Source organism: Oryctolagus cuniculus, chromosome 12, assembly GCF_964237555.1.
Source record: "Oryctolagus cuniculus chromosome 12, mOryCun1.1, whole genome shotgun sequence".
Lineage (NCBI taxonomy): Eukaryota > Metazoa > Chordata > Mammalia > Lagomorpha > Leporidae > Oryctolagus > Oryctolagus cuniculus.
Genome location: NC_091443.1, coordinates 108,944,795 through 108,956,795, shown reverse-complemented (window position 1 = coordinate 108,956,795; position 12,001 = coordinate 108,944,795). Strand labels below are relative to the sequence as shown.

At 61.5% G+C, this 12,001-nt stretch overlaps 1 protein-coding gene across 3 annotated transcripts; it reads right to left on the bottom strand.

Moving 5' to 3' along the window:
* Positions 1–3,075: 3,075 nt before the first annotated feature.
* Positions 3,076–8,834, bottom strand: LOC127489545 (cytochrome P450 1A1). 3 transcript variants are annotated; one of them, XM_070054655.1, is made up of 7 exons: positions 8,380–8,834; positions 5,258–6,120; positions 4,771–4,897; positions 4,589–4,678; positions 4,372–4,495; positions 4,154–4,240; positions 3,076–4,045 (listed from the first exon to the last, which is right to left on the bottom strand). In XM_070054655.1, exons 2-7 carry the CDS (start codon positions 6,092–6,094, stop codon positions 3,754–3,756), a joined length of 1,557 nt encoding a protein of 518 aa, XP_069910756.1. In that variant the 5' UTR covers positions 6,095–6,120; positions 8,380–8,834; the 3' UTR covers positions 3,076–3,753. The 3 variants fall into 3 exon arrangements, with proteins under 3 accessions (XP_069910756.1, XP_069910757.1, XP_069910755.1); XM_070054656.1 differs by having other exon boundaries at positions 8,370–8,514; XM_070054654.1 differs by lacking the exon at positions 8,380–8,834 and adding an exon at positions 6,415–6,504.
* Between the last annotated feature and the right edge of the window lie 3,167 nt (positions 8,835–12,001).

Below are 12,001 nucleotides of genomic sequence, written 5' to 3'. Positions count from 1 at the left end.
ATTTTTTTTAGCTTCCTGGAGGGAGGGAGGAGGAGACAGAGATAGAGATCTTCCACCTGCTTGTTCACTCCCAAATGATCTCAACAGCCAGGGATAAGCCAGCCTGAAGCCAGGAGCCTGGAACTCCACCTGGGCCTCCCATGTGGGTGCAGGGGCCCAAGCACTTGAGCCGTCTTCCACTGCTTTCCCAGACGCATTAGTAGGGAGCTTGACAGAAGAGGAGCAGCCAGGACACAAGCCAGGGCCCGTATGGGATGCTGGCACTGCAGACAGAGGCATAACCTACTATGCCACACACAGCGCCAGCCCCGTACAGTTCTTCTTTGTTAAGATTTATTTATTTATCTGAAAGGCAGATCCGGAGAGAGACAGAGAGAGAGAGAGAGAGAGAGAGATCAATCTTCCATCCTCTGGTTCAATCCCCAGATGGCTGCAATGGCCAGTGCTAGGCCAGGCTGAAGTCAGGAGCCAGGGGCTTCATTCGGGTCTCCTGTGTGGGTGCAGGGGCCCAAACACTTGGGTCATCTCCCCCCGCTTTTCCCTGGCCAGTAGCTGGGAGCTGGAGCTGCCGGGACATGAACCAGTGCCCATATGGAACACAGGTGTTGCAGGCAGTGGCTTCACCTGCTATGCCACAACGCAGGCCCCTAATTTTGCCTGTTCTGGACACTTCATATAGATGAAATCAAACATGGCTACTTTGATAAGTTTGTGGAAACTGAATTCAAAAATAAGCTTATCAAGCTGCAAACGCTTTGCTTCCCGTGTATGCTACCCATTTTCCACGAACTTTTGTAAGATCTAGCATCTGCTTAATTTCTAAAAAATCTTGCACCAAAATGAACTTATCTGTTAACTCCAGTTTCCACAAATTTTGTGAGATGCACACATACAATATGTGGTCTTTTGTGTCTTTTTTTTTTTTTTAAGATTTATTAGTTTATTTGAAAGGCAGAGAGGGGGTCCATCTTCCATCTGCTGGTTCATCCCAAAAATGCCCACAACAGCCAGGGCTGGGCCAGGCCAAAGAGCAGGAACCTGGGGGCCAGCGCCGTGGCTCACTTGGTTAATCCTCTGCCTGCAGCGCCGGTATCCCATATGGGCACTGGGTTCTAGTCCCGGCTACTCCTCTTCTAGTTCAGCTCTCTGCTGTGGCCCGGGAAGGCAGTGGAGGATGGCCCAAGCGCTTGGGCCTGCACCTGCATGGGAGACCAGGAGGAAGCACCTGGCTCCTGGCTTCAGATTGGAACAGCTCCGGCCATAGCAGCCATTTGTGGGGTGAACCAACAGAGGGAAGACCTTTCTCTCTGTCTCTCTCTCTCACTGTCTAACTCTATCTGTCAAATAAATAAAAATTTAAAAAAAAAAAAAAAAGAGCAGCAACCTGAAGCTCCATCCTGGTCTCCCCGGTGGGTGACAGGGCCACAAGTAGTTGGGTCATTGTCCACGTCCTTCCCAGGTGCATTAGCAGGTGTCGCTCCCCGTCTTCGTGGAGGAACGACACAGGACCCTGCGCTGTTCTTTCGTCTGCTCGGCCCTCCCCGGGTTTGCTGCTGGTTCTTCCCGGGTTGGCTACTATCCCTTCCACCTCCGTGGAAGGGCAGTTCCCCCTGGCCACATTCCCCACTTCCGCAGGGGAGCGGCACACCGCCAGCCGGCTCTCTCGGGGGCAGCACAGGTGTTCCCCTTAGGTGTTCCCCTTAGATGTTCCTGGTGCATGCCGTCTCTCTCCTCCTTTATAGTCCTCCTCCGCCAATCCTAACTCGGCTGCCCACACGCCGAGTACGCTGCTCTCCAATCAGGAGCAAGTCCTACAGTTTATTGGTTGAACTGGAGGCAGCTGTGCGGAGGCTGTTTACTTCTCTCCCAGCGCCATATTGTGGGAGAGCAGATGCATAGAATAAGTCTTAATTCCAGTAACTCAGTCTAGTCCGGGTTGCTCCCCACAGGAGAGCAGATGCATAGAATAAGTCTTAATTCCAGTAACTCAGTCTAGTCCGGTTTGCTCCCCACAGCAGGGAGCTGTATGGAAAGTGGAGCAGCTGGGACTTGCTCTGAAACGGGATGTGGGTGTCCCCAGCTGTAGCCTAGCCCACGGTGCCACAGTGTCCACCTGGCTGTTTTCACTGAACATGTTTCAAGGCTCCTCTGTGTTTTGGGATACAAAATAAACCACTACAAGAATGGCTGAAGAGCGGGCCTTGTAGGGAGCAGGTTAACCACCATCCCTTGGGGCACCCACATTGGAGTGCCGGGGATCCAGTCCCACCTCCGCTTCTGATCCGGCTTCCTGCTAAGTGCTTCCCAGGAAGCAGCAGATCATGGCTCAAGACTCAGGTCCCTGCCCTGCATGTGGGAGACCAGGATGGGCTCCTGGCTGCTGACTTTGGCCAGGCCCAGCCCTGGCCGTTGAAGCCATTTATGGAATGAACTAGCAGATGGAAGGTCTGTGTGTGTGTGGCTGTCTGTCTGTCTTTCTGTCTCTCCTTCTCTGTCACTCTGCCTTTCAAATGAATAAACAAATCTTGAAGAAACTTGAGCCACAGTCTGGTATCAGCCTCCAGTCCCACCGTGGCTGCAGGACCTGAGCCGCAGATCACAGCTCTGAGCTGTGAACCTTCTCTCACCCAAGCTGCCCCCAGAGCTCACAGTGTTGTCTAATGTGCCAGCCCCAGGGGACGGAGGTGCTCCCTCCCCTCTCAGGAAGGCTTGGCTCAGGCATCCCTGGCCTGGAGGGGCTTCTCTCACCCCTGGCTCTGGACCCCTCCCTCCCATACGCACCTGCCCACAATTCACTGGAGGACGTGTTTGTGTGTCGCTCCCTCAACCCTGGAAAGCAGGGTTTTAAACACTGAGTCCCCCAGGCTGAGTCAGAGGATTCTCCCTGCCAGAGGCCAAGGCACACAGCAAAGCCATCGGGCCTTGGCCCAGGCAGACTGCCTGAGAACAGTGGCTGCACCCTCTGCCCCCCCGCCCCAGGAAAACCCAACTCAAGACTGGGCCCCAGGGGGCAGCCAGACGGGTGACAGCTTCACTCAAGACACAAAACAAAGTGTGCACCCACAGGACGCAGGATGTCTGGTAGTGTGTTTATTCACACCGCCACGCAGCTGGTTAGAACCCTCTCTGTTGCACTCAATAAATGGCTCTTAAGCAAGCAGGCAAGCGCATCACAGGGCGTTAATGTTAAAGACAGACATTTCAACACGGGATGTGGAGAAGGCACTGGGAACACCAGCCCCTGTGCCGGCACCCGCTCTGCTCTCTGCTCCCAGGAGACGGCCCTGTTTGTCCCATAGGCCCAGGTGTCCCAGACCCCCAGGGCACACAGCTCAGCCCCGCTCCCGCAGTGGGACCCCCTGGGGACCAGCACCCTGGGCTGTTTCACCCTTCACTCCTGGCTGCTCTGGGCTGTCAGCGAGACTACACAGGCCCTGATGGGGCCCGCTCTCGTGTTTCCCCAGCCAGTCAGCACCCACATGGTGCCTGCCACCCGCGGGGCGTGGGGGCTTCCAGAGAGTTCATCAGAGGCCCTCAGGGCCTCCTCCCTCCAGCAGCTCCTGTGGGGGCCCCCACCGCGGTCAGCACGCAGAGGGACAAGTCCAGAGGAGGGGGCAGGCTGGGTTCCTCTGGTTTGCCCACGGCCCAGAGAGCACAGAATCAGCCTGACCAGCGGCTGTGAGCTTCAGGCAGAAGTACAGCCCCCTGCACAGGTCCCCAGGTCAGGCTGCCCAGTTAGGCCCGGGGCACAGTCTAGGCCTCGAAGCGCAGCTTTGCTTGGAAGTGTTCACAGCGGGCGTGCTTCATGGTCAGCCCGTAGATGGGGGTCATGTCCACCGTCGTGCCGGGCGACACGCTGAATTCCACCTGCTGCAGCAGCGTGGCCAGGAAGAGAAAGACCTCCAGGCGGCCGATGGTCTCCCCGATGCACTTGCGTTTGCCCAGCCCAAAGAGCAGCACCTTCTCCGTCAGCGCCTTGTCCACCGCGCCGCTGGGGGTGAGAAATCGCTCGGGCCGGAAGGCTTCGGGGTCACCCCACAGCTCCCTGGAACCAGAGGGAGGCAGCTGCTTGGGTTGAGCCCCCCAGGAGACCGGCTGAGACAGCCGCCCACACCCAGGAGGCTCGGAGCCGTCCCTGTCCCTCCCAACTCACGGGTCGTGGTTGTTCTGCCACTGGTTCACGAAGACACAGCGTCCCTTGGGGATGTAAAAGCCACCCAGACTGGTGTCCCTTGTGGTGCTGCAGAGGGAGGAGGCTCAGTCAGGCTCCTGGCCACAGGAGAATGAACCCCTGTCTCCCACCACCACCCTAACCAAGCACGCGGACTGCAGCGATGCCCGGGAGGCAGGACTGGATCCTCGGAGCCTCACCTGTGGGGGATGGTGAAGGGGAGGAAAGAGGTGTGTCGGAAGGTCTCCATGATGACGGCCTCCAGGTAGGGCAGCTGGGGTCTGTCGGAGAACCGCGGCCGCCGCGCCCTGCCAACCACAGCGTCTGCAGAGCACCCGGGGGCGGTGGATCAGGGGCTGCACAGACCTGGCCTGGGAAGGCCGCCTCAAGCCTTTGAAGGCCGTCCCCACCACCTACCCAGCTCCTCCTGGATCTTTCTCTGTATGCTGGGCTTGGTCACCAGGTACATGAGGCTCCACGAGATGGCAGTTGTGACCGTGTCAAACCCTGGGCGGCACAGAAGAGAGGGAAAATGACTCAGCTGGCGAGCCAGGGCACGTGGGTGCTGCGAGGGTGCGGGGACGGGGGGTAGCTCCTACCAGCTCCGAAGAGGTCCAAGACAATACCAACGGTCTTCTCGTCCGACACCTGGACGTTGGCATTCTCGTCCAACCTGTCCACCCGGTAGTGCTTGATCAGGCTGTCCGTGATGTCCCGGATGTGGCCCTGGGGGGGGGGGCGGGGCGCGCAGGTGAGCGCTATCCCACCTGGAGCCTCGCTCCCACGAGCACCCCCTGCAGCCGCCCCTCGAAGGCTCTGGCCTGCCTTAGAACGCAGTAGCCCGACTCAAGCGACACGGATGCACCGAGCGCGGCGCTATTACCGGGATGTGCTTCCCACCCTTTTCCTTCCCGGCCCCCGAAACCGCTGGTGCAGGAGCCTGCGGTGAGCGGCCACTGCTGTCTGGCTCGTGGAGAGGTTCCAGGTCCTCGGCTGACTTCTGAACCCCAGGCGATGCCTCCCTGAGGCCTTGCCAAGCCCCCCAGGGCCCTCCGCCTCCCCGGCCCTGCGGCCCGTCCCCCATACCTTCTCGAAGCTTCTGCAGTGCTCCTTGACCCTCTCCTGGGTGAAACTGTAGAACCTCTCATTCAGGTCCTTGAAGGTGTCCAGGGCAGGGTTGGGCAGGTAGCGGAGGATGAGGAAGAAGTCGGCGGGGCTTCCGGAGGCCGCCACCTTCCCGAACTCATCGTTCAGGTTGACGAGGCTCAGCAGCTCCTGGTCGTCGTGGTCATAGCGCCGGCCAAAGCACATGGCACAGATGACATTGGCCACGGACATCACCACGTACCTGTAGGGGTCGAAGTGCCCCACCGCCGCCATCAGCTCCTGGAACTTGCTGATGAGGTTCTCGGCCTCCTGGCTCACGTGCTCCTCCAGGTAGCAGGAGCTGGAGGAGGCGGGGTCGGAGGCCACGGAGAAACTGTTCAGGGCGTTCTGGGCCAGGCGCCGGCGGGCGGCCCACACGGGCCCCGAGTCTGAGCCGAAGATCATGCTCTGGCCCTTAGTGACGAAGGAGAAGCTGTAGAGGTCAGGCCGGCCCTTGAAGTCGTCGCCCTGCCGCACCAAGGCCTGCTTGATGGTGTCCAGGCCGCTGAGCACCACCACGGGCGTGGAGCCCAGGCGGATCTGGAACACGTCCCCGTAGCGCCGGCTCAGCCGCGCCAGCGCCACATGTGGGTTCTTGCCCAGCGTCAGCACGTGCCCAAGCAGGGGCCAGCCCCAGGGCCCCGGCAGACGCTTCAGGCCTTTGGGGACCCGAGGTTTTGAGGCTCCAGCCACCCAGAACACCAGGCAGAAGACGGCAGAGGCCAGGAGCAGCTCGGTGGCTGAGATGAAGGTGGGGAGTCCAAAATCGGAAACCATGGCGGACGTGGGGGTCTCCCTGGTGGCTGCAGGAAGAAAGCAACGCAGCCGTCAGGTGAGGGATGAGGGGGAGCCTCCCCACCCAGAGCGCCTCACTAGGCGCACACCGGAGCAAGCTATGGGGAGAAGCCACTTGTTGAGCTGCCCTACTGTGCGCCAAGAACGTCCTAGTCATTCTCTGTTCAGTAACGGCCACAAGCCTGCCAGGGAGGCCAAGGTGAGGCTCAGAGAGGGCAGGTGATTCGCCCAAGGTCGCAGAGCCAGGAAGTGGCAGCTGCAGACTCAGCTGCTGCAGGGGTCCACAGCGTGTCTCCCCCTACCTCCCCGTGAGTCCCACCCGGCGCTGGAGCCATTGCATCCACACAGTTTCCTGCCCGTGAATGGCGTCCTCAATGTCCAAGTGGCCCGTGGCACGCTGGAATAAGCACAGGATCGGAGGGTAGCATACCGAGTCCCACCTCTCTCGTTCGGGACCCTCGCAATCAGCCAGTCTTCTGGCCTCATTGCACGCTTGGGGAAGGCTGACCTGCAGAGGGGGCACGGACTGGCCCTGAGCCTCCTGGGGACAGTGCTGAGCCGGGGCTCGCCCCCCCCCCCAGCAGGCTGCGAGCCTCTAAGGAGCCCTGGAGGAATTCTCCCAGAACCCTGCCTTTTTTTTTTTTTTTTTTTTTGACAGGCAGAGTGGACAGTGAGAGAGAGAGACAGAGAGAAAGGTCTTCCTTTGCCGTTGGTTCACCCTCCAATGGCCGCCGCGGCTGGCGTACCACAGTGATCTGAAGGCAGGAGCCAGGTGCTTCTCCTGGTCTCCCATGGGGTGCAGGGCCCAAGCACTTGGGCCATCCTCCACTGCACTCCCGGGCCACAGCAGAGAGCTGGCCTGGAAGAGGGGCAACTGGGACAGAATCCGGCGCCCCGACCGGGACTAGAACCCGGTGTGCCGGCGCCGCAAGGCGGAGGATTAGCCCGACGCCGCAAGGCGGAGGATTAGCCTAGTGAGCCACGGCGCCGGCCGAACCCTGCTTCTTTGCTGCTCCATCCCAGGGTCTACGCTGGGCAGGCAGCGCAAAGGCCACTGCCAAAGCCACACCGCTCTCAGCCCAGCCCTCTGAGCTCCTCCCACCCGCCCTTTATAAGCCGCTGGAGATCAGGTGAAGAAATCCCGGCCAGGATTTTCGTTGAGCTCAACTCTCAATGAATGAAGAGTCCCCGCCTCCCCCTTCTGCTGGTCCCCAGGGGCAAGAGTCAATGGAAGACTCCCACCAGGCCACCCGAACCCAGGGAGTCAGGAATGGACCTGAACCCAGCAGAAGCGGAGACAGTACTGCCTGCAGGCTTGGTCTAGGAAGGGCGAGTGCATCGTGGACCATTCTGTCCACGGATCGGGCTCTGCCTGGGGCCCCGGGCTGTAGGTAGGTCAGGAGGCCCGGTGCTGGGGTTCAGGTGGGTGTCGATGGTCATTTTACCTTTCTGCAAGAGAAAGCAGACCAAGAGCCACCCAGCTGTGCCCTGTTGGAGGAGCCGCCCACTCCGTCTTACAGTAGGGGCTCCACGTTCCCACCTCAAGCCCCAGAGCCCCCTGCTGCTGTCGGCAGGTTTCCTGCAGGAGCCGAATCCCCAGGTACACTAGATTCTAAGTCCCTGGATGAGCAGGGCCACTGCCAGGCCTTGGTGGCCACGGGGCCCCCTTCTGCTCAGTGGGTGTCCGGGGACCTCCAGCTATGTGCCACGGGAGGAGGCGAAGGCCCATGGACTTGGCTGTCCCACAGCTGCCTGCCTGCAGAGGAGCCCACAGACAGGGAAAGTGGCTGGGGAGAGCACAGGTGTGTGTGTGTGTGTCCTACTCAGAACAGCGCTCTGGTAAGCAGTACTTGGGAAAGAGGAGCCCACTGGGGCTGCCCTTAGATAGGGCACGGTACAGCTGGAAGAACCTGGCAGGCTCCCTGGGTCTGCCCTCCCACCCAGAGAAGACCCCTCCCCCAACACAGAGCCTCTACCCCCCAGGTGGCCCCGATGGGGGCAGCCCCAAGCTTGCCCAGGGTGTGTGGGCATGGAGCTGGAGCTGCCCGTGGAGTCCCGACCAGGGCTGGTGTCTGTACGCACAGGTCTGGGACGCGTCGTAGGAACTGGGCTAAGTCCTGTCCTTCCCCCGGCCTCAGTGCCCCTACTGGGGGCTGCACTGACTGGCCACTGAGGACAATCCCGGCCTCTGCTGCTCCCTAGGAAACCCTGTAGGCACCAAAATGTTCCTTTCACAGGGAGTGAAAGGAACACTCACCTGCACTCACCTGCGGATGCAAGGTGCCGAGCTCCTCTGGAAGTGAGAGGGTGAGAGGAGACTCCAAGGCACGGTCACCTCCAGGGTGAGGGCCAGGGCACTGCCACCTTTATAGGAGGCTGCGTGTGGCCACGCCTCCTTTACTGGAGGGGGGGAGGGAGGGGCTGCCCCCGGTGGGTGGGGGGGAGAGGGAGGGCTGCGGGGCGGGGGGCTGGGCCCTCCAGGGTGGGACGAGAAGGGGGAGGAGGGGACAGACAAGACCTCCACAGGGAGGCCTCATCTAGGTGCCTGCACATAAGGGGTGGAGGCTGCGGATACCTGGGACCCCCAGTTACAAGGCACCCCCTTATGCATCGCGGGGATTTGAGGCAGAAGCTGGAGCTCACCCGGAAAAGGGGGCCTGAGGGGCTCCGTCGGGAGATCCGGATCTCCCGACATCATTTTTGCACCGACCGGGACACGGCGGTGCCAGTCCCCCTTCCCCCATTCGCTGCCCAGCCAACCGGCCAGGCGGGGCGGGGCTGCCCGCTGGCGACCGCTCCCCCGGGGTTACTGAGTCCCTGCTCGCGTGAGAAGCTCAGCGACCCTGTGCCCGAGGTCACGGCCGCCGGAAGGCCAGAGGCGCCGCTGAGCTGGCCCCGTCCCCCAGGGCGCGACGACCCGGCGAAGCTCGCGCTCACGGACCGAGGGTCGCGCGGGCTCTCCGGGCGCCGCCTCCGGGGTCAGGCGCGTGGCAACCCAGGGCCACCTCCCGCCGGACCCTGGCCCTCGAGGTTGCCCCTGGGCTCCAGGAAGGAGGCCAGGGGGTCGCTAGTACTTTGCGGGGGCTACAGAGCGCAAGGGCTAGAGGGGGCCCCCCGGGACCGGCCAGGGTGCGAGGGGGGAATGCGAAGGGGCGCGGAGGCTCCCCCGCCCGCGTCGGAGCACCTGCAGGCTTGCAGAGGCCAGAGGTCGCGCGGCCCCTCCCCGCGCCACCTGGCCGGGGGCGCGGCGCCCAGGAGTTGCGTGAGAAGGGCTTGGAGGCCCGCGCAGCCAACTCGCCGCCCGGGTCCTTGGCTGGGCACGGGTCCCGGCGCAGTCACGCGAAGTGGGGGGAGGGGGCCAGGGGCGCGGCTCTTAAAGGGCCAGGGCCTCGCCCGAGCGTCGCAGGCGCGCGATTGGAGAGGGGGCGAGGCGGGCAAAGGGCCCGGGCTTGCGTGCGGAGCTCGCCTCAGCCTGCGCGTCCAGTCCGCGCTCTGGGTCTACGCCCAAGGCTGCCTCGTCCGACGCCGCGCTGTCCGTGCGAGGCCGAACCCTCCCGACCTGGGGTGTCTGGGGACAAAAGCCGTGTTTGCGTGTCTGGCTCAACCTGTCCCCAGCTCACTCATCACTCCGCCGGCCCCAGCCCCGCGAACGGCGTCGGCGGCGTGGTCCGCACTGGCCCAGGCCAGAACCCGGCCTCGCCTGCTCCTCACCCACCTCTCCCTTGTGCAAAATAAGTAGCAAGCGCCTACTGTGCGCCAGGCACAGGGGGCCTGCGCCCCGAGGGAGGGAACCAGGTAGAGAGCGAAGGAGCAGGTTGCGATTCAGACAAAGCGGGGTGGTCATCGGGGCGCGTGGATGAAGGCAGCACCTGGTGCAGGCAGCGGCGGTTTTGGGGTGGAGGTGGGAGTGGAAGGAGCAGAACCAGGGCACTGGAATGGTGCCTCCCCCCCCCCCCCCGTGCACGAGAGACCTAGCAGCAAGGCTGAGGTGGGTGGGTGGGGTCCTGGGGGAGCAGCCCTGCCGTGTGGGGGGAGCCCTTGGCTGAGCACCACGGGGCTGCCTCTTCGAGCCATGGAGACGCTGCTGGGGTCCGATTGGAGCAAGACCACGCCCATCATTCTGATGACAGCCACCTGAGAGCGAGGGCAGGTGTCGCCAACACCACACCTGTGCACTCAGCCTCTGGCCTGAGTTCCCACCTTCTTTATGCTCCTTCCACCTCCTCCACCAGGCAGCACCCCGAGTGTTTGTTTCAAAAATACAAAACCTCAGCCCGGGGCTGCAGCTCAATAGGCTAATCCTCCGCCTGCGGTGCCGGCACCCCGGGTTCTAGTCCCGGTTGGGGCGCCGGGTACTAGTCCCAGTGGCTCCTCTTCCAGTCCAGCTCTCTGCTGTGGCCCGGGACGGCAGAGGAGGATGGCCCAAATGCTTGGGCCCTGCACCCCATGGGAGACCAGGAGGAAGCACTTGGCTCCTGGCTTCGGATCGGCCATTAGGGGGATGAACCAACAGAAGGAAGACCTTTCTCTCTGTCTCTCTCTCTCACTGTCTAACTCTACCTGTCAAAAAAAAAAGTTTTAAAAAAATGCAAAACCTCATTTAAAAAATTATTTATTTATTTATTTATTTACTTATTTACTTATTTATTTGAAAGGCAGAGTTACAAAGAGGCAAAGAGAGAGAGAGAGAGGTCTTCGACCCACTGGTTCACTCCTCAGATGGCCACAACGGTCAGAGCTGCACCGGTCTGAAGCCAGGAGCCAGGAGCTTCCTCTGGGTCTCCCACATGGGTGCAGGGGCCCAAGGACTTGGGCCATTTTTCGCTGCTGTCCCAGGCCATAGCAGAGAGCTGGATTGGAATTGGAGCAGCCGGGACTTGAACACCACTGCAGGTGGTGGCTTTACCTGCTATGCCACAGCGCGGACCCCAAAACCTCATTTCAAAATCACCCTCTTGCCTGAACCCCTCACGTAGCTCCCACCACCCCGAGAAGGGTTATCAGACTCCTGAGCAGAGCCTGCCGGGCCTCTCCCTCTAACTTTGCACGCTCCCCTCACGCCACCTCCTCCAGGGTGCCTTCCTGGATCCTGTCCTCAGCTGAGATTTGCTTCCAGCCCTTCTCCTTGGCCATCGGACCCTTGCTGTGACATGCCCCCCCCACACACAACCTGCCACTTCTTCCTCCGTGCCCTAACGTGGGGAAGAACCAAGTGGGAAGCGGGTCTGTGAGCACCATCCTGGCGAGACACTGACTTACAGATGGGACACAAGGAAGGTGACATCACCCCCCAAAATGCAGGCGACAGGGAACACTTCCGGGGCATCCTCTGCGTCACCCCCCCACCCGCCACAGTGGGGTCCATCCTTTAGTCTCGACTGGAGCTCGAGCTGCCAAGAGGACTGGCTGGTGTGGCAGCCATGGCGGCGAGGCAGGGAGCGAGGCCTGAGCTTCCCCTGGCCGGAGAAACAGTGGCCTGGGCACGGGTGCTGGAGGCCACCGCATGCTGGGGTTCTGGGCATGGGTGCTGGGAGCCCACCGCATGCTGGGGTTCTGGGCATGGGTGCTGGGGGGCCACCGCGTGGTGGGGTTCCTGACCAGGGTCTCAGGAAACCCCATCTCTCTGTAGAAGGTGCATTCCTCACTCACATTCCTCCAAGGGGCTCTTGGCACTGGCTGATTCATTGGCTAAAAAGCCAGTTCTCCCATTTCTCAGCTGGACAAACTGAGGTCAGGAGGGCAAAGGCCAAGGGCACAGCACAGAGCCGGTCCAGGCAGAACCTGGCTCCCAGGCCTCTTGTCCACTAGACAGGGCCCTTGCACCATGATTTACTGGCCCACGGGGGCAGAAGGTGGACGAGCTTGGCCTCTGGACCAGGGTCCCCAGCC